Source organism: Fringilla coelebs (assembly GCF_963513975.1).
Source record: "Fringilla coelebs genome assembly, chromosome: 3".
In the NCBI taxonomy this organism is placed as follows: domain Eukaryota; kingdom Metazoa; phylum Chordata; class Aves; order Passeriformes; family Fringillidae; genus Fringilla; species Fringilla coelebs.
The window spans coordinates 59,360,283-59,383,374 of NC_140030.1; the positions used below are offsets into that span (position 1 = coordinate 59,360,283).

The following is a 23,092-nucleotide window of genomic DNA, read 5'->3' on the forward strand; positions in this document are numbered from 1 at the left end:
GGAAGATGAACAGGAATTTGTTTGGACAACACATCTTGAGGAAACACAGTGACAGCTGAGCTGGGTAGAGGAGGGAAAGAGGGTTAGAAATCTCCTCTTGCCCTCTCTCTGCCAAAATTCACCCAGACACAGTCCAGTCTGAAGTAGGATCCTTCTAACTACATGTAGGCATCTGCAACTAGGATAGTCCCTTTTCAGTTCTTCAGGCAAGGTACATAAAACCAGCTGTATCTAGCATCTACTTATTCTACAGCAGGCACTTAACACATGTCAGGTAAGATATATTCTTAACAAGAAATTAGGATTAGTCCAAGAGTTCAGGGGACAAGAGTCTTGCAAGGTTATCTCTCCCAGGTGCTTGGATTGTGTGACAAGTATTTCTTTAGACTATACTTCAGCAGGAAGACAGAGAGGCTAAAAATAGGGGGTTATACTGGTCACAAAAACAAAAAGCTTTTTAATCCACTGCCCACAATGTTTTATATATCATTACCTAAGGGATGGATTAATCTGACTCTGTTTTATCTCTGTTGAAATGCTCTGCAGCACAGGCTTCCAGAAGATTGCTTGTTTAAGAAAGATGTATCTGGGGAAGTGTTTATCTGACTACAGGTGGAGTGTTGTAATCTTTTAGATTTTAAATGTGAATCCTGTTCTAAGTAACTCAACTAACTAAATAATTTAAAGATGGACATGGATCCTGCAGGACAGTAAAAAGAAATATAGTTCTTCCTCCAGGAAACCAAGAATGATGACATTAGAAATTTAGCGCAATGTCAAACTCTTACTTTTTCTTCTCAAAGTCTGAAAGTTACTGGTTTCCGCAGCACGACATGCAAGGGGTCAGCACTCCTACCAAAATTTATGTGGATTCCTAGTGAAATATCTAAGAAGAGGAAGTGTTTTTGAGCTCAGCACATTAGCAAGTCAAATTGATTTGTGTTGTTCTGCTTCCTAGTAATTCACGTGGAATTCCAGATGCAACTCATTATTTGCCCTTCCGTAACTCGTGTGCTGGCATCTCTGTGGGTACAGCCAGAGACAGGCAAAGCATGGAATGGCTCAATCCTGCATTCTCCTGCATCACCTCTTCATAAAGCTTGGGGGAAGGGGTGAGGTTGTTCCTCAAAACCCAATCCCAGCATGGCAGAAGGCCTGGCCAAGGCTGCTGGCAGCAGAAGCTGCCCTGTGTGCCATGGGATGAGGATGGCAGGACTGCCTCAGCCTGAACAGGCCACAGAACCAGGATTCAGCGCTCACTCAGTCCTTTCAGCAGCCCCACTGCTTAGTGGGATGCTGAGACACTGGCACAAGTACGTACCCAGATTAATGCTGAAGGAAGGAAAATAACAAGTTCCAGTGCTCAGGCACTGGAATCAAACAGCAAAGCTAGAGCTACCTTAGCCCTACACACTCCTTTCTCTACCTCTGTAGGGAATGCAGAGAAACACAGATAAAAAATTCCTTCTTCTTTCTCTCTTGCTGGGGCTGAGCAGATTGTCTCAGCAGTGCTTCCCGTGTTTGCCATGAAGAAAGCAAATCAGCACTAGGAAGTGAGTCATGATAACTTGGCATTGCTGAGCATAGCATTCCAGCGTACAGCCAATGCACTAGCCTACACAAAACAATTCCAATAAAAAACACGACTGAAAACAATTCCTTACAACAAAGAGTTAAACATCAGTGTGAAATAGAAAGGAATCTCTGCCAAAATTGTAAATGCCTCTCAAGCATAAAAGCCCAAATACTCTACCTAAGCAATATCTTGGACCATTCTTATTCTTATCCAGAAACCCAGTGTGATAGAAATATAAATGACGCATTGCTTCAGGTAACAAATTATTACAACATCATTGGTGTTATGCTTAAAAACCGATTAAGGAATTTTAGGATCCATCATTTTGCTACTATTTACAATAACTGTTAGTGCTATTTTTTGCTCCTGCTACTCCTGAAAAGAGGAAAATATCTGCAAGATCACCATACTATTTTCTCCACCTACTGCATATCTGCAAGACTTGTTCCTTTATTCTTGGCTAATCTTTCCCAGTTTTCTTAGTGTGCTTGTCACTTGAACTGTTCATCAAAAGCAAATATAATAAACCAAAAGAAAGCTATAAAATGTATTTTAAAAGCCCCCCTTCATTATAAACTGGTTTTTATAGTTATGTAAGAGAAACTTACATCATTCTCTGGCACATCAGTCACTGTATGATGAGGATCAGGATAGTACTTCAAAAACTGGGCTACATAGGTCATGACAGACTTTTCATCTGGCTTTTCCACATCCACATCTAGACAAATAAAAACATGGAAAATTAATTTTTTTAGCTGAATGGCATAAAATGCTGCTTAAATATCTAACCACCGTGAATTAGCACACCTGGCTTAAGACATGCCAAGTAGTTAAAACTTTTCAAGTTGTAAAATTCTTTTTTCAACTAAGTATTAGGTACCTTCTGGGTCAAGGAGCCTTGGGATTCCTAGTTCTGCTTCTGCAATTGTAAAGGCTTCTTCCAGGTTTTCTCTATTGGACCTTCCCCTCACTTTCTCCATGTCCACTAGATCTGGGCGGATGGCATGAATAACAGAATGAAATGCAACACCACTCCTCCAACTTTGTCCAAAATCTTTGATTTCAATTCCAACTTGCCTAAAAAACATGAGAGGGAAAGAAGTTACTAACAACATCAGGGCTACATGAAATGGGGAGAGGCATGAATGCTCCTCCCAGGGGTTACCCATCATTAAACCTAAACCACTTGTTCCTGTAGTGCCCAACTGCAGTCCCATCTACCCACTGCATAAATTCTGCCTATGAAGATCCAAGTGGTTTTTTATCATATACAAGATGTATTTGTCTCCAGGGGGCTTGCTAGTGCCAATAAGCCGTGAAGCAATGAGCAATGGAGTGCCTGAACTTCTCAGAGTTGTTATATGACACACACAGAGTCTGTGGATGTGCACTCTTCCAATCACTGTTATCTCCCTCCCTATAAATAACACATCATTAAAACTGCTGCAGTTCAATTAGGTACATCAGTTATCACAGAAATAAAATTCAAAAAAACCTGCACTAACCTGTTATTTTTTAAAAGGATAGCATGAATAGGGACATCACTGCTGTTTAGGGGAAACTACAACACTCAGATTTCTCTGTGTTACTATCAAAAGCATGAATGATTCTATAAATTCATACATGTAGAACACTTAATAAAACACTTTATTTAAAAATTATCTGAACAGTATGGTGATTCACAGACAGCAGGATGGTTTTTAAATTGGTCTGAGCAAGCAAGCATCCTTTCAGGACACAAAGACACTAAGGTAGTCTTGCCACTGGGAGGTTCAAGCAACAGTAACTGAGCAGAGCTTCATTCAAACCTCACTGTGATCAGTGAAACACTTTCACGGACTTTAAGGAAGTAGCCCTTGCAAACAGTGTGAAGCAGGCCTAGGTGAAGTGTACCAATAGGCATCACTCAGCTTCTTTTGGCATATTTTATCAACTCTTCCCAATAAAACTGACAGTTTAATTTATTAATCTATGTTCAGTTTGTTTGTTTGTATGTCTGGAAATAGAAGCTGATCACTTTCCATTGCCAGTGTCTTACCCACAAAAGTGCAAAGGAAGAAATTCAAATTAGACAGCACTGCACTATAAAGTACTGTATTCTACCTCTGCATAAGTCTGAATCTTTGCAATTGCATTTATTTTCTCTGAGGCACCATCCAATAACTGACCATTTCCCCCTCTATATTTTGCACAATTGATCTCTTGAAATAGCAGCGATTCTTTAATTTGAGCAAATAAATCCATGGTTTTTACACCTCTGATTTTTTTAGTGTGGAAGCTATCAAGCTACTACAGTATCTTTGATACAATTCATGAGGGGGTTAATGCCTTTTTGAAAGCTGAAACAGCATGGGGTAATCATACAGAGTAAAGGAAAAAAATCTTAAGTTAACTAGACATAGCAAGAAGTAACTCCAAAATAACTTGGATTAAGAAAAATGAAGATTCAGGGCAATTTGTGTAATAATATTTTAAATGTATCAAAAAACTTCAGAGGGATATACATAACTTTTCACCACTTTCCTTTCAACAGCAAGTGCCAGAATTCAATGCTCCTCCAAGCTTTCACTGAGGAATACTTAATCAGTGTGGCACTGGCAGTGTCACATTGAGTGTTTTGGCAGCAGGACTAATGCACTGTCATTCAGACATCTAATTCCCCTTTCAGCTCCTCATTCTGTCAGAGATAATCCCATTCATTAGTCGGAAATTATAAAATATGATTGCATGCAAAATTAATGTAAATCATTACTTATTAATTGATTTGTTGTATGGTGGTAACATTTAGCAGCCTTAGTTGTCAAAAAGAATGTGGTGAGGGGCTCTATAATTATATATAGAGGAAGGTACTATATAAATAAAGAGCAAAAGGATAATCCCTGACTGAGAGAGCTTAGAATCTGAGCAAAAAGCTTTCACTAAAAATATGAACTCAGTTCATCTGAAGTTTACTTACTTTGCTGCTGTGTACTGTAACCATTTCAACAAAGCCTTCCTGGCACTTCCTTGGACCTTGGTTACCACCTTCCGTTTGCTTGGGGGACTTGCAGTTTCTGAGCTGACAACACTTTCCACAGAAGAAGCACTGCTAGACAAGGGCTGCAGCTGTGGGAGGTTGCTTGTAAGCTCTTCAATCTGCAGGGAAAAAAATGTTAATGAACTCTTTGTAAATAACCTTCTTGATTCACACCAGTTTCTGTAATAATTTCCCAATACAACTGGCTAAATAAAGCTGGGCAGAAGCTATAATTAACTGTGTTTTATTTAAGCATACATTACAGGAGCTTTACAGGAGCTTTAGAAATGCTAATGTATGTGCCCAGGTGATGGTCCTAAATTCAGAAGCACAAGGCATCTAACAATTATTGACTTCACACCCTACAGCTAGAAAAATATGCAAGTGTGTCATATTATCTATGATAGCAAATTATCACCAAAATAGAAGACAATACCTTACATGTAGTTTAACTTCAGATTATAAAATAATCCACTAATTTCAGAGGAGTGTAATTCAATTCAAGAATGGCAGTGACCTCAATTATCTCATCTGGATAGTTTTTTATTTCCTGTTGCAGCCCAAATTCAATTGTATACAAAGGTAGTGAGAGGCACCCTGTGACAAAATAGTGAATGTACTGCAGGCAAAGTCCATTAAAAGTGCTTGCTGAAGTTGTAGGATGGTAATTGTGCCTTTCATCAAATGAAAATCTTGATTAACTTGATTCTTTCAAGAACATTAATTTGACTAAAAATTTGGTTCCTTAAAATGACAAAGCTACATCCAGAGGAAGTTGCAGGATTTTTTTTATGCTGTCCTCTTAAAATCCAAAGTTGTCACATCATAGAATGAGTCTGCCAGAATGAGAACCACAGCTCTTATGGATTCCTGCTTTCAGTCATGTTAAAATTATGTATCTGCCTGTGAGAACTAAAGGAAAGGTCAAAATATGACAAAAATGATGCAGAGAACTAGAGTTTCAGTAAGACTGAGAAACACGATCTTCTCTCTTCATTTCAATGAGCTACAAATTAAAATGTCAATATCATTCTGACTAACTTTTATTCTGATGAACTCTGAACTACAGAGGCATCAAAGTGGTTGGTGCATCCCTGAGACATCACAAGGGAGCCAAAGAACCCCCAAAAGAAGAGCAATAAAATTAGTTGTTATTATGAGTGTTGAACAGTGACTCACTTTGTTAACCCATATGGACAGGATTTAGAAGCCAGTTTTACCTCCCACCCAACTTCAACAGAATGCAAGTGATTTCTCCTCTACAAATTCAACCCTCTCTTAATCTACATGATTCACAGCTAAATTTCATCCTTGCAAATACCTGCATCTGCCAGTGAAATCACCATGTTTACATGTATGGTCACAGAATAATTACTGACTGACATCCAGTGCATGGGAATGAGGTGTTCAGCACAGTCACCACTGAGGTTGCTAAAGATACTTGTAACAAGAATCCACAATTCTATTACTTTCCTCTTTTGCTGTGTTGTATTCTTTAGAGAAAGCAGATAAATATGTTTCAGTGATGAAGGAACTTTGTTCTAGGCAAAGACCAATCTAATCCACAGACGAATATCTAATTTTACGCAATGTGAAGCAACAACAACTGTTGCTTTATACAGGATCAGATCCTCAGCAAATGACAAAGTGACTTAGCTATGGTGAAAAACTGGAACTACACCAGTTCATATAAAGTGATGATCTGAACATCTGTTTGAGCAAACGACTTTGAAGTATAAAAAATATAGTACCTGAAAATACAAAATTATGGTCCACACCAAGCCAAGCACAATAGAAGGTCTGCCATCAGCAATATCAGTTGAGTTTATGTTGACAAGCTTAATCTACATAGAAAGGAAAATGTGTTACTATCACACACAAAGTATAGCAATTAAGAAATGCATTTCAAATAGGTTCTAAATTTGAAATGCATTTCTGCAATCAAACAAGATTCTCAAATAAAAAACCCCAAATTTTAAATAGCGCAATTTCACATTTAGACAATCATAATTTCATATTTAGAAAGGTTTTGCAAGTAATGGAAAACTTTTAAGACAAATCCATGCTATTATTTGTAAGAAAAATAATTTCAAGGAGAAAGAAAAAAAGAAATTAGATAGAAACACTGTACAAACCGGAGATCCTCTGTATACGGACTAGCATGAAAAGCAAAAGGAAAAATATGACACAAAAATAAACTTTAAATGATTAATTATTAGGTAAATGCATTAATCCATTTTTTAATGTAAAAAAAGCACATTTTTGGTCTACCTTACAATAATATTTTATCAGGATAACAAATTAAATACTCTGCAACATATTTTTAATTATGCAGGTGTTTGTTGATAAAGTTCTAAACCATGTGTAATGAAAGGAGAAAAGTGAGTTTAAAAATAAAAATGTAAAAAGGAAAGGGGCGGAAAAAGCATAAAAAAAGAAAAGGGAAGAAAGAATGCTAGGGTTCTCCTGCAAAGAGCATTTTATTGTAAAGGGTATCACAACCACTGATTAAGGCCCCTTTGTGAGACAAGCCTAACAATAGCTCTTTTAAAAATAGAGTGGGAAAAAATTAGTTGTCCAAGGTCAAATGAAGTTTTTCAACAGAAATGGGAACAGATTTCATGGCTATTAACTCTCAACTGCTAATCCACAGTCTGAATAAAATATCACCCTAAAATAAATTTGTAAGATAGAAGGAAATAGAGGGGAATGTATAATAAAGAAAAACCCATGTAGATAATGCTCTAGGAAATGAGATAAAACAAGTAGTATTGGAACGTTAGCAACTATGTTAGTACTTATTTCCTCAGAAAAACTAAGAGTCAGACACCAACCATGATAAAAATATGAATGACTGCCAAAGTGACTACAAGCCTGTCCAAGGACAAAGGTTGTGGATAAACCTTGGTGAGCAGTCTAAAGAAAAGATGGAGAATGACTTCAAATGACCTCATTTGTCTCTCCAAAACAGAGAAAAAAACTGCATCTCTCTGAATAAGCAGTTGGAAATCCACTAGATAATGTCAACTGCAAACAAAATGTTTTCCAGACCTTTAATTTTTTTTCCAAATTAGATCTGCACAGGCTGCTTTGGAAGAGGCAGAGCAGAAGTCCCTAGAGTTCACATTTCTAATCCCCTCCACTAACAAGTCGACAAAACTCTAGGAAAATTGACATAACTAGTTCCTTCACCAGTCAATAAGGAAAATTTTCTATTCCTGATCTTAAAAAAATACACCTCATTCTCTCAGCAGGACCAATTCCAAGAACAGTGTTTCTTTTTCTAGAAAGTGAGGTTATTTTAGTATCTATTACAAATCAAAAGACTTACAGGGACTCAGCTAAAGCTTCTGATTAGGCTACTGTCCACAGAAGCACAGTCTAGTTATTAAGTTACCTTTATTTTATACACCATTAAGATGGATCTAGAACTATAAATAAACTTTTTAGAACCACGAGAAAACCAATTTTGTCCAGAATAGTATCTGCTAATTGCAAGCTGCAGTTCGTAGTGCAACAGGAGCATTAGCAGAAGTCTCTTTGGAGAGTGAAAACAGGAAGCTGATTTAAAGTGCAATAAGGTTTATGTATGGGAGAGCCCACAGAGGAAGGAGATCCTGCCTGTGTTTGCTGCCCTTTGAGTACAGCCCAGGGATGGCATTCAGCTGCTGAAGAGGCATTTGTCCTCTGAACAGTATCCCCACCTCCTCTGGGAGGAGAAGGGTGACAGGCTGGATAGAGGCATCCTTTAGGTTGGATTCAGCTTATGGACCACTGCTCTTGGCCACCCTGACACACCTGACACCCTGCATATTTCCAACTCTCTCTAGAAGAAAATCCGGGACATTCATACAACTACTAAGATGAGTCCAGACAAAAATCCTGAGATACCAGAAGGAAAAACAGAGCCCTGGCAATCTCTCCTGATCCTTGGCAGGGCCAGTTTTCCAGCTGCACTGCTATAGTGTTTGTGGGATCCAAGAAAGGTCACCCACCACACTGTCACATGGAAACTAAGGAAGCGTGGGTGTTTTGCTCCTTGCCCCAGCCTTGCCTTATGCTTTGTATTAACAAACTATACTTCCTCAATAGGTAGATTGTGAGCTAAACTGGACTTTTGCTTCAGAAATATATTTTTCTTTGCTTTGGTTATACATTTTCAATTTTAAAAAGTTCTCTTCCCAATTTATTTTTACGGGCATCTGCTAAGATTGTTTTCCATATAACATAGTTGTAATTAGGTCTAGATGTCAGAGAGCCAAAGATAGGGAAAGATTGCCAAAATCCAACAAATCCCAATGAACAGTACTGTGCAGACTTAAAATTCAACCGGTGTAACATCTGCACTGACAAACACTGAAGTAAAATGCAGAAATTAGGGGACAAAATACCTACAATACACTGAAAAAATCCAGATTTGAGTCATTACAGTACACAGAGAAGACAGGAAAAAGGGTAGAAATGCATTGCTTTTGTATGTAGCCATATCTAGATGAAAATCAGTTTTTAAATTTTTGTTTAAATGTTTTTAGATTAGGTTTTTTTTTTTAGATTAAAAATTTTTTTTTTCTTTTCTAAAACAGCTGCAGCACTGACTGTACCAGAATAAATCCAGGAATAAGTCTGAAGTCCTGGCAAGCTAATAAGGGGTCATATTGCCCTAAATTTTCATATCTGTAATTTCAGGGAATAGATTTTCACATGTAAAATGTAGTGAAGATCAGAAATATTTTTTTTTTTTAATTATAAATGAGTGTCTCTCCTGAACTAAAGTTCATTCTTTGCTGAGAGTAGCAGCAGGGAAGTAGAGATCATGAGGAGCCAATAATCATATTTAAAAAAAACTCTCCAAGGTGATCTATTATTCATTTAAAAAACATAAAAACAAAAAACCAAAAAAAGATAAGTTTCACCTACTCATTGCCACATATTAGTGTTGGACCTTACAATTTTTACTTTACAGCAGCTTTTAGACATTGTGTAGAAACTGAAGACTGCATACATAGCTCAAATTTTGGAGAATAAAAACAGATGGGTGGATACAAATCATCCTTATGGAGACAAAGAAGAAGAAAGTAAAACCAGAGCTAAGTGCTACCATACCTACCCGTCTACCTTCTAGAAACTTCAGAGCTGTGCCAATGTTGGCAACCCAGTGAATTCGCTTCAGCTGGCGCCCCTGCTCACAAGGCTTAAAGAGAAAGAACAGATTAAACTTCAATTAGATTTATGCCTGTTTGCTTCAAAAAATGAACTTTCAGATTTATTTACAATGCCTATGTAAAAATGCTCCTTGGAACAGTGAAATTGTTGAATTGCACCTTTGCATATACATCAGAGGGAGGACTGACAGACATAGGGGATGCAAGTGTGATAATTCCATTATAAAAAAAGTTACATATGTCTTAATCTCACACTGCAAACTGTTGGCTTCAATCCGTAAAAATCATTACATCAGAGAATTTTTTTTCTAATGTAAAATAACTACTATTTTTGTATACATGCAAACACACACATATATTATGTGTGTGTATACATATATTCATTTGAGAGAAGACAACATTCTCTCAGTGAAATATTTCTGCCTGCAATGTATAAGTCAAAGTGGTTGCTATTTTAAAATCAGTCTTCAATGAAGACATTTTACCTAAGAATTTTCATCCCGTATCTCTAGTAGTTTATTGGCAATTAAAACCTCAGCTGAATTCCCACTGAACAATCAATTGAACTGATCTTAAGATATGTAGGCTAAAACCAGACAGAATTTTTTTAATTCAATCATGAACATATGCTAGGTTTCTACTACTGGACAGTGGGAATAAATTCCCCTGGAATTTTATATTATACAGCAAATGTGCAACTATTGTAATTTAAATTCCTGTTCATGATGTAACAAATGGCTTTAACAAAAGCCTACTATAAATTCTGAATCCCTCTTGCAGTTACTACAGGATATCATATGCTGGTATACATAACCTTTAAGTTCACCAGACACTATTCTTGTTTTGGAATATCTCTTGTCTTTCCCGAATTAATATAGGCAGGACACAGTCCAGTGAATTTCACTGCAACAAGTGCCATCACCAAAATTCTTTTCCTGTTTTACTACTTCTGGTTTGCCACAAGAGGGAGGCTTTCTGTCTCAGACTAACAGAAACTGAAAGGGATATATTCCAGTGGAGCAGAAACACACGGGAAAGTACAGCTTTATCCCTTTTCACAGTAAAATCACTTTTACAGTTTGATTTACTGCCTAATTTTGGGGTTCACCTGCAATCAAAACAGAGGTGAAATATGAAAAGGAGAGCAAACTGCCTGTAAGTGAAGGAGCCTGTTCCACCTGAGCCCTGGAGCCACCTGAGTGACAGACTGCACTGCTCCTTCAAATGCTGCCACCTGATCTGCAAGCTGGTTTGGGGCAAGTCAGAGCCCTCAGACTAAAATCCTTTCATTTTTCTCCTCCATGCACAAAACTAGCTTGCCTCCCAAAAGACAGCCTATTTGCTGTGTGCACACCATCCTCTCTTTACATAACTTGGCTGTGAAAAAGCCATTTGGCATCATTTAAGGCTCTTTACAGTAGCAGAGCAACTGTCAAGGCAAATGGATATAAGCCCACATGAAATTTGAGGAGCTTGTTCGAGGCTTTTTTGAGACAAAGCCATAAATTTATCAGGAGAAGTGTCTTTTTTTTTTTTCAAGATGCATGGAAGTAACTTGCAGTTTAAACCCTGATTGTGTCATAGCAGCAAAATCCAGATGAACTGCAAAGACTAATACAAATAATAAATTTTTATGAGCTACGTGGCAAAATTAATTAAAAATGCATACAATCAAGCATGCTTGCAATAATCTGTAATAATTCTTTGTAATCAGATAATCTACTCAGTGAATAACTTATTTTTCTATGAAGGAGTAAGTTTTTTTACAGTAGAGAAACATATAAACTTATTAGAAAATTGTATCCCACAGAAATTATGCAACAATCTTGTATAAAGAAGAAGAAGGTTTTTGTAGAAGGAAGAACCTACCAGCTTCTGCCCTGAAAGAACCTCCAGAAGAGCAATCAGCATTACCCCATCTTTGATATCTTCAAACAGGTCATTCACCAGCATGGGAGGATTGCGCTGAAAAGGGAGAAGGTTTCAGATATCATAAAGGCTCACCAGCATTGCATCCTAATCCCAGTCCTCTTGAACAGAAACCCAGAGAGAGTGGCTGGTCCCCTTCTTTGTATTTCATAATTTTTAATGTCACCATATCCTTTAACCCCTGCTTTGCCACCACATTGTTTACTTAACATTTCTGACACAGGACTGTAAAATTTTGTGGATTTCTGCAACTGATGATACAAAGGAAAAACCTCCTGGCCCCTGCAACAAGCAGAGAAACAAACCAACAGCTGCCTCTGGTTCTACAAAATACACACAATTTACAGATGTACTATTATAGTCAGATTTCGATCCATCAGATTATTCTCCCTTGTGCTAAGTATTTCACAGAAATTTCACTCTCTCAGTCCAAGCAATAGGAGGAGCTGTATGAAGGGAAAATCCCCAGAGTAGCACAGCAGGTTGAGTGATGCTGCCACTTCTCACACCAAATTGCTGTGTTTTCTCTTCTCTCCTGCAGCCTTGCAGGCTTTGGGTGCTGTCAGCGCTGTCTCAGCTCCTACTTAGGCCAAATTGCTTACCAAATGTCTTTACCTTCACAAGAACAACAATGACAATACTCAAAAATATGTAAACAGATGATATTTTAGAAATTTTAAAGAACAAGGTCACATAATAAAACTCAGTGTTCTTAAATGCACACCAGTTTGTGGAATTATGGCTCTCAGCTGGTCAGTAGTTTAATGATCACAAAATGTCTCCCAGAAACAAAAAATTTAAACTTGGTCCAGCTGGCAAATAGAATAGGCACCCTCCAACATCCATCAGCTTGTGAGAACCCATAAATCTTATGACGATGATGATGATAATAATAACAAAAATAATGATAATAATACTAATACCTTGATAATAATACTAATACCTGTTCATTCACCAAAATTACAATGAGACTACAAAATTCTTGAAACTACATTAGGTTTAATAATTTACGTTTGGGATACTTGTTTAAAAAAGTGCTTGCACAACAAATCATCTATTACGTTTTTGTGAAGAAATAGAGATTCGAAAAGATTAATCTAATCAATTAAACATTGCTTCTTAAAAGGTAAAACTGCAGGAAAAAATTAGGAGAAAGAAAAAAGATTTCAGCTCCCCAAATTAAAAAAAAAAAATGTTCAGCTTGGATAAAATAGTATTTCAATGAAACATAACTTGGCATAAAGTGAAAAAAGAACTCTGCTGGAAGCAGACTTCATCTCAGATTTGACATGCTCTAATAGTCACACTAATAGAAGAGCCTATATTTTCATGTATATAAAATAAAGTAGCACTACAACTCATTATGAGGGTGTATTGAGTCATAGTTCTTTTTGATTTCCTAGCAAAGCAATAGATAATGTTCCTCCTTGGATCATGTTTTTCTTAATATAACACCAAAGAAATAAATGAAGCAAGTGGGTCACCGAAGATTAATTTGTCCCAGTCTTGCATCACAGGCAGCTGATACAAATGCAATTAATTTTCCTCACCTTCTATGTTATCATTTCCTGTTTGAAGCTTGGAGCAGCTTTGGTTTTATCAGTATTACCACATGACAAAACACTGAAGAATTATGTGCTAAAATAATTCAGCCATAAAGACAAGAGGATTACAGCAGCTGCCATCCTAATGCAACAGGAGGTAAAGGCCTGAAAAAAGCCACCTATCCAAAGGCCCCAGTGGTGAGGTTTGTCTCTTGACATTGACTCTATAGCAGTGAAGAGAGATGGGTTTCTTAGAGTGGGCAATTTAGGATACATTCAGATTGAAGAGTAAGTGAGATTTATAATACCCCATAATGGTGCCCATAATGTGCTTGCTAGACAAACTTTTTGAGCACAACACAGCTCCCTTCTCACTTGTGTGCTTTGGTATCCTTACAAATAGAGGTAGAGGTCAGAATTTGCCTCATCCCTACATGAAGCCAAAAGTCATCTGGAGTTCATCTGCAAAGCAAGTCTGGGAAGCACTTCAGTTTTCCACAGCTTCACTCTATAGTTAAGACCTCTGATTATCCAAGCCAAACTCTTGCTCTGAACCACCACAGTGGTGGTATTCAGTGGTATTGACAGAAGCTATAAAAACTGGATTTACACCCCAGCTGAGGCTTGGTACTATGGTAAGGCAGTGAAAGCATCCCAAGCAAATCAACATCTACAGCACCTTCTACTTGAATCAAACATTGGTTTGGGGTAAAACAGCTGTAGAGACAGCAGACGAGATGAAAAGAAGAAAAGAAACCATCAGACACTGAAGTTGATAAGAACTCCTGCTCTGAAGTGTGAGAATCACAATTGTCCTTAAGTCAGCAAGCTGAAATGCACTTTTTGTTGCTAGAAGGTGGCATAATTGCAAACACTGCCAGTGTTTAGAAGCACGCACCATGAACATTACACCAATAAAACTGGAACAGAAGGCAGATACAATACCTGTGCCACAAGATGCCCTGTATAAGACTCTCTAATATGGAAATTTAGTTATTTTTGTAGACTGCCAGAAACGTTCTCAGTAACACACTACATAATATACTGCTTGTCACTACCCTGAAGATGATAACACCTAATTACAAGGAGGTTACACTCTCATCATATTTCCTAAATATCATCTTTTTTTTTTTTTTAACTTCTCTACTTTGGGCACATAAGCATGGAATTTAGATATTATTATTATTACTTCAGTCACTCTCAGAAATATGAGATGAGTTATGTTTCTAGTGGCATATATAGAAAAATAGAGTCCTCTTTTACACAAGCATAGATATCAACCTTATTCCCTGTGTTGATACACACACTAGCTGATACTGAGAAGTTCACATGTACTTATTTATTATATATGGACCATTGCATAGCATGGCTTAAGCTACTTAAATGTTTTCTAGCAGATCCTCCACTGATATTAACACATCTTCTGCTGGAATAGGCAAATACCTACTCCTTGGCTGCATATACAATGTCAAATGAAGTAAAAGATGAAGATAAACACTGATTCTTCTTTAGCCTCCAGAGAAGAAAGGTTTGGGCTTTTTTTAAGCTTCAATATATTCACTTAGAATATATTGAAAACTTTTTATTGATTCAGACTTAACAAGTTTTCATTTAGTTCCTTAATGCACAGCCAAAATACTAACTGTATATCAGTAAAAGCAAGGAAAGAAAACTAACTTATGTTTTTGCAATTCTAAAATGTTGAATATACTTCAGATTTTGGCTTTTTGCACATAAGAGTATAGCTCTAGGAATGCAATCAGCTGCAATGATCCTAATACACTCTATTTTTAATGTTGTAGAGCTTGTGCAAAAAATTATCCCATAATAGTAAAGAAATGCCTTCAATTATAAACTTTTTGAACAAAATGTATTGGCAAAAGTCAGAATATATTTCAGTGAATAATGAGACATTTAATCTGACCAACTTGTAAGGTGGTGCACACTCTGATTTCAGGTGCCTCAGTACTTTATTCAGCTTTTTTGCAAGCTTCTTCAAGAAAGAAAAACAGCAAATGCAGATTAATGATCTGCATATTGCATTGCATGAATTCTGCTAAAGACTCCTTTATTGCAGTTTATCCAATCACAGTAGTGCAGTTTATACTGAAAATGATATTTAGGAACAGTCATGTCCCAAGGAAGGAATCACACTCAGAACAAGTAAATTCATGTGATCAATAGGAGAAATACAAATTAAATAAGAAAGAATCTTCAAGGCTAATAAACTAGATTTTTTGTCAAATTGAATATTTATTTAAATAACTGTATTAGAACTGATCATAGATGGGAACTGTGGAAGAAATGTTTTGCACAAACTTGTTGTTCTTAAAACTTGTCTAATTTGCTGTAGTCTCCAGGAAATATTCTGAATAACCTAAAGAACTGAACACTGGTACATATTAAAAAAAATTGACTGATAAGCCTCAAAATTATTTTTAGTAGACCTGCAATCTTAGAAATTCTCTGCATATGCAGCAAAATAAGTTTTGCAAAATCCAAACTTCAGATATGGAACAAACATATATTTGCTAAGCTTTACTCTTTTACTGCAAGACTTTTTCCTGCATTTAATTTCTCATTTGCATCTTTTCTTCAGGAGTCTTTTCCTCACACCCTGCACTTCTCTAATGAATAAATCATACTATACAAATAACAGCATCTGCATCATAATGAATGCCAATGCAGACATTGAACACTATTTTTGCTACATTAATTTTCAAATAATTTTTCAAATACTGCTGAAAAAGTGCATGAAAATCTATCCACATGCACAAACAGGAACAAATCTGTGTAACTGCTGAATTTGTCTCTGCAGGGAAATATACGTGAGAACAGCAAGGACAATGTGAAGTTTCCATTACTCTGTAATAGCTGGACCCCTTCTCTGGCACAATTTACTTCCTAAATTCATATGAATGTTTTCATAGTCCCTGCTGTTATTGACTCTTCTAATTACTGAAGCTAAGGTGCTCAGTCCTAAGTTCTGCATTATTAATTTCACTGCACAGATTAATTTAGCATTCACGGTTTAACATTAGAGGTTATATGCAATGCTAGCTGAAAACACATAGTAACTGTTGAAGCAGGACACTACCAGTCAGATTTTCCTCATTATGCAGACAAGGTGGACAGTAGCTTATTTTTTTTTTTCTGTGTCAGTGACAAGGATGCTGGGAGCCTCTGTTTTCCCACTTGAAAAAGATCAAAAGGACAAGACTCAGTCAAATGATGAAAACTTATGAGGTTCATGAAAGACCAAGTTACATTTAAATTTTAAGACCAGCTAACATCATGGACAGCACTTTGTGTGAGAGCTCCAAGTCTTGATATACCTGTTTCTTTTTCTTCCTTTCTTTGCTAAGAAAGACATCATTTTGCAGTTTCAAAAGCTTTAATATGAGGCTTAATGTACAGGTTTAATTCAGCATTATATAAATATTGCATCAATCAAATTAAAAATTTTCATCCATTCTAAGTTTTATTTTTAATTTATATCCATCCTCTGTTTTTGTTTTTTATATGGGTACATCCTCTTAATAGAAACACAAAAGTAATAGTAATTTCTTTCAGTAGGTATTTGTTGTTCACTCTATCAGTGAGTTTACTTTGGTGAGTACAAATACTAAAATTATCCCTACACCTGAGAACAAAAACGTTGTTTGATTGGATTAAACCAATTTACAGTCTGTGTCTCAAACTCTGAAATTAATATTACTCCAAACTTTCATGAAAGGTGAGAAAAGCAATAAGAAGCACATGCCTTAGCTGTTAAAGAAAGTGATATATTTTTCATCCTCTTTAGTCATCGAATACCCTACCTCAAAAATTGGCATAGGTTATGAAATGAAAAAATATTTAGGTAATTGCTGATCTGAATGCAAGTAATGTCTCCTTTTTTAAATATCTGGCACAAAATTGTTCTGTATTTCAAATTTAGATTTTGAAAAGATGCTTCAAAAGATAATTAGAAGCATACTCAAATTATGTCTATACTTTGAAGCTGAGATTGAGATGAGGAAAGACAGTCCTACAACCATAGAAAAATGTTAATAAATTATATGGAATCAAAAAACTTCTTGTCCTGTTACACATGCATATCACATTTATCATTAGTAGAACTGCACAGATGCACAAAAATTCAAAAGGATGGCCAGAAATTAGACCACATTAATTTCAAAGATTATGACCCAATTTCTGCAAGTGGCTGGCAGAGGAAACATGATTTCCAATTGATGAGTCTCACCAGATTACTGCTCAGAATCACAGCACAGAGACAGCTGGGCTGAGGGAGACAGCAGAGGGACAGCTGCAGCCTTATGCTAACAGCTCACCCAAAATGAAGCTGCATCACACTACCTGCTAGTTAGCACACTGGCAGGCTGCTCCTCTCTGTTCATCCCCTCTGGGTGAGGGCACAGGGTGTTCTACCTCCATCTTTGGAGCTGTCCCATAATTAGCTGATGCCAAGGCCCTTTACTTGTCCTCCTTGTGAAAGAACATTGAAATGCAAAACACAATCTTAAAAAGGTAGCATTCTATCATAAGAGTGAAAGAGAATAAAAAATGCACACCTTTCTCTTATTGCCTTTCATAAAATTCAGTCCATTGAATCATAAAACTAATTAGGCTTGAAAATTGCTTTAAAATCCAGTCCAACATTAACCTAACACTGACATGTCCACCATGGCCCTAAGTGCCACATCTGCAACTCTTTTAAATACCTCCAGGGAGGATGTCTTGATCACTTTCATAGGCAGCCAATTCCAGTGCCTGACAACCCTTTTGCTGAAGAAATTTCAGCAATAGTCTCGTTTCATTTATCTGTTTTGCTCATTAGTATTTATTTATACCCATCTTTTCAAACCCATTCCTAACATTAAATAGCCAAAAATAAGTGGTTAAATGTACTTTCTAGTCTTAGTTATTGAATTAGTTTCTGTTTCAATTAGAGCATGACTTTTTAGATGAAAAACATGCACTAAGATCTTTGAGATGAGCAGGGAAGAATCTTTTACTCCTAGCAAACCCTGACAATCACATCCTGCTTTATGTTCCCGTGCTATGAACTGGTCTTGGTTCTACCTAAAATAATCAAATCACTTCAGCATTTCCTTTTCTTTCAAATCACTACTCCTCACAATATGAGAAACTGCTCCTTTTTAGAGCCTTCTTTGCTCTACTCAATCAACACAATATAAGGATGACAACTCTACCTAAGTAGTTTCCTTTCCTTTGCTACCTCTAAACCGTCTTTCAAATCACTAGAGTAAAACCCCATCAATCTTTGCATAGAAACCATTAATTTCTCCTGCTTTGAAGTTTCATGCAGCAGTTATTTTTCAAAACCCCTCAGAGTTGTTTATGATGAAACAATTCTTTATATAGCCACGGTGTTAAGAGTAACAGATACCCTAAATATAGTTTTCAGTTTTCTCTTATTTCCTCCTATCCCTTTTTCCATCAATAATTTTATGAGATTATCAAAAATGGCAACGAAAGGAAAGAAATACAGAATTTTCCAAGAGTAGCCAATAGACAGAGAGACAATTTGACATGAATTTACTGTGAATTTGGAATGCATATACTGAGTCAAATGTAGTACAGTGTTTCTGGATCAATGGTGAGACACAAAGGCAAAATTCAAATCATCTTCCTTCTGTCTCCCCCTTTTTCCCCTGGCTTATCTTAACTCCTTCGCTCCCAGCTCCTTTCCCCCCCAGTGGTGCACCATCTACTGCTGTTCCTCTGCTGTAAGTTTAGGCCAGCACTTCACAGTGCTCCTCACTAGTACCAGACTAGTCAATGCTCCACTTTTTATTGGGTCAAAGACAAGAGAAGAATGCAGACAGTGCTGCCTAAAAGTGGGTCTCCTTCCAGGATTTTTCCATATCACATTTCAAAGGCTTCCAGACAAGGGAGATCTTACATATCTCCAGTTTCTTTTGAAACAATCAAAACCACAACAACCCTTTCCATAACTCAAATAGCCTAAATATTGAAATTTTGACTTAAAAGTCAGAACATGAGTGTGAGGGGAGTCCTGGGCACCTCAGAGACCCACCTGTATTTCCTACAGTTGCAATTAACTCAGAAAACAGATTTCTAAAACATATTTCCAAAAACCTAACTAAATTTTAAAAGCTTAAGCACCTAAGCTTTTAAAAGCTTTAAACACCTAAGAATTTGAATGGCATGGGTGACTTTAACTGAGTTTAATTTCTATAAACAGTGCTTCCCTTCAACAGCATAACTGTGAGAACGGGAAGCAGAGCCAGGTGATCTGATTTAGGCAGTGAGGCAAACAGGCTGAAAGCCATCACAGCTTTCCTGGTGAAATGTGAATGAATACAAATCAGTTACTAGAAGTAATAGGAAGGTACCTAAAAGTCAGGGCTGTGGCTGCATAATTGCCTGGTTTGGATGCATTTGATCAGTCTTTACAGTACAGGCCCATTAAGGAACTACACACCTGGATCATGAAAGTCAAAAGGTTCATCTGAGCTCTCATGGCCCAAATGGACTAGAAGAGCAGGAAGCAGTCACAAATCCCAATCCATGGGATTTGGTGGCTGCCACCACTACTTTGTCTCTTGCCAAGGATTAGTCTGTAGACTAGGGAATTATCATGTCATGCACACACACACTCATAATATCTAACAATATGGTATAGATAACCTACCCAATAGTTCTACTTTTCCATAATTATCTGATTATTATTAATGACACAACACAATTAAGAAACAGATGAACATGAAATAAGAGCTATTTTTATCCTCTGACACTCGTTCACAGCCCCCTTAGTTGATGCTTTAGCAAACACTAGATGCCTTTTAATTTCAGTTGAAGTAAACAGAACAGAGGGCTTAAGTTCTCTCCTACATGGGGGGCTTTTTCAAAAGGCAATATGGGGACAGACCTCATTTCCAGTGAGAATCCAATGCCAAGAAGTCCTGAAGGTAATTTTGCTCTTGCAGTTGAATTCTACAAGGCCAGTGTAGTTAATTTCACAGTAAGTTCTTCCATTACATTCCTCAACAATGTAAATAAACATTGCTGCTCTGCCGTGTTGTCTTGTCAGATCAAATCACACAGTACAGCATTATATGGGCTTCCTGCTTTGCTCAGCTCATTTTTGAGGGCATTTTTTGCCTTACACAGAAGTTCCTTGCACAAAAGTTAAAACAGTGGTTACAGCTATTCCTTACTCAATTTTAGTGATCATTAATCTTCAGGCTTAAATATACACACTTCAAAAAGCTGCTCTTGGAGTTTAAAATTTTAATTTATTGGATGAATTGATAACTATGATTAGAGCTGTGTTGTGTGAAAACTCCAGGAATGCCAAAGTGAATCTCACTGCTTATGTTTTCAGATAAGGTTAGTACCAATTGTAGCTTAATACTTTTAAACTGTGTGTAAATCACAGTCTTCTAAAGGCAAAATCATGAGTTTTGTGTTAAGAAGAAGCCACAATAGTTTGGTGACAAATCTCACAATGCATCAGATAATTAATTCAGAGCTGAATTCATGAAGTACTACTTATGTCTGTAACCAGATCAAACTACACAAGACATGAGCTTTATTCTAATGTATTGCGCGCAATAAGTCCAGTGTTTCCATTTCATAGAAAGCAGTTTCAGATGTTTCCTCTGGCTGAAATACCAGGTACTGTGCTACCTTTCAGTTCTGGCCAAAGAAGCTGGGTGGTTGCCTCTGGACATCCCTTGCAGTTGTACAGCTGGCCCCTACCATCCTGAGATTCATCCCCAGAGTGTGCAGATGAGGATGATCCTTTTTTAACTTTAGGAAATTCTGCTCAGAGAAACCTGGCACATTCTGTACTCCTGGGCTGTGTAGGCATAGATTAAAAGGTTTGATTTAAAAATAGGAAAAAGTTTCAAAGCCATGTGTTACCTTAGCCAGATGAGTATTGATCCATTTTGTGAAAGTCCGTTTCTGTACTGACTCTTGCTCATCTGAGAATAAAAGGAAATCAGTTTGATTAGATATCACTGGATACTTTCAGATTTACATGGTAGAAGAGTAAAATTTCCTACTGACAACAAATGTATTCTGCACTTGCCAGAAATAACTCTATATTTTATTAAGACAGTCAATTTTGCCTCTAAATAATCGTAAGAAATACTTCTTATTATTACAATAATGTTCTGATACCCTACTACATGAAGAGTTTCACAGCAAAGTTCAGGTCTTAACAAGCTAATGACCAGAAAGACACACTTTAAAAATCTAAATGTCAAGATAAATTTGAGTTCTAAATCCATATTATACTTACCCAAGGTCTGAGCACCTAGAATTTCTCTATACCTTTTAACAAGAGCCCACATCTCCCACAGCCAAGCACTTTTATGCAGAAAGTCAGCTAGGGACTTAGAAAAAAACACTGAGCATATGTATTTGAAAATGTTTAGAATGTTGGATTAAAGATTTGAAATTGCATTACCAAACTTATTTTTCCCCTGGGAGATCCTGCCAGGAAGGAGCCTAGCCTTAGCCAGTTCAGGCAGTTTCTACATCACTCCTTACTAGGTCCCTTAGTCCTGTCTTGAAGCACTTGTCTGGTTTATAGTGCATTTCCCTGGCTGTCAGATCGTCCCTGCGGGACAGCTGCCAGATGCACAGATAAAAATAGCTCCCAAATCAGCTCCTCCAGCTTCAGCAGCAAGGGTCACAGCGGTGGAGGGAAGAGCATCACAGCATTATAACCAATCCACAAAGTCCTGCCCCTTTCTTGTGGGCAATCAGTTTTGACACATGGAATAATTTCACAGCAGAGGCATTCAAGTATTTACGACAGAGATTTTTCTTTCAAAAATAGGAGGAAACATCTATTTCATGGAAAAACAAATCATGTTATTATCATCATCAGTTCTGAGTTAACACCTTCATTTCCCAATAGAAAATTCAAATAAATACAATTGCTGTTTGATATTTACTTTTCATAAGAATATGCACATATCCCAAAACCTACAGATGGAATATCTAATTTCAGATCCTGCATTTGCTAATAACTTGTACAGCACTGAACAGCATTTTTCCTATTCCACATCTGTAAAATTAAAATGGAATATTCTTTAACACCCATTACAGTTCTGGAATAGGTAACTACTAAGTTTGTTGGATTCCTAGCAATAAACTCCCTAATTTACACTCATGCAATGCTCCTTCACAATTAGGGTACATAGGGATAGAAATCACCGCACAAAATTCCCAGGTCAAAATGTTATCTTCAGTTGGTCAGTGGCCATATACAAGCTCCCCAAAAATGTCTGTGCATCATAATTGAGGAATATTTCCTTTATATATAAATACCATCTCACATATAAGAAATACAAAAGGAAAAAAAAGATACCTACACTCACCAGCATCTACTGCTAGACTATCACATGCTAGATTATCACACTTTATGCCTAAGAAAATAATTCTGCATTCTATAGTTTCCTTTGATATCATTGGGCAGGCAGGATTACATTTTTTTTTTAATTTATTCCATACTCAGAATCTACTTGTTGCAGTCATGGGCAAGTTATGAAAAATATCACTAAGATACTGCATCATGCTTCATCCCACACTGGCTATTTTTTGCAGGGAGGTGTCTTGACTTTGGATGTGACAATTGTTTCTACATTCTGAAAAACAGACTTCTCACCGCATGAGATGTTCCTAACCATGAACAAGCTTTCCTTTTGACACACAGTAAATGTCAGCTCTGATCTGCAATTACATATATAGGTAGCCAAAGTAATTTCCATGGAAATACTTGCACACTTCCACTGGGCTGTGGGTGAATAGGTGTAGGGACAGAGATCAAGCACACACAGAATTAATTTCTGCCTTCATT

At 36.9% G+C, this 23,092-nt stretch overlaps 1 protein-coding gene across 2 annotated transcripts in view; it reads right to left on the minus strand.

Annotated features, from left to right (window-relative positions):
* The window catches only part of SYNE1 (spectrin repeat containing nuclear envelope protein 1), a 278,124-nt gene that overhangs the window by 216,333 nt on the left and 38,699 nt on the right, over positions 1–23,092 (minus strand). Inside the window, exons 2-9 of one of the 2 annotated variants that reach the window (XM_084201521.1) lie at positions 21,145–21,206; positions 11,624–11,719; positions 9,700–9,783; positions 6,728–6,748; positions 6,344–6,436; positions 4,533–4,711; positions 2,457–2,653; positions 2,185–2,294 (exon numbers count right to left, since the gene is read on the minus strand). In XM_084201521.1, the coding sequence (XP_084057647.1) occupies positions 2,185–2,294; positions 2,457–2,653; positions 4,533–4,711; positions 6,344–6,436; positions 6,728–6,748; positions 9,700–9,783; positions 11,624–11,719; positions 21,145–21,206 (842 nt within the window). The remainder of the gene's footprint in view (positions 1–2,184; positions 2,295–2,456; positions 2,654–4,532; positions 4,712–6,343; positions 6,437–6,727; positions 6,749–9,699; positions 9,784–11,623; positions 11,720–21,144; positions 21,207–23,092) is intronic. The other variant, XM_084201522.1, reaches the window with a different exon arrangement.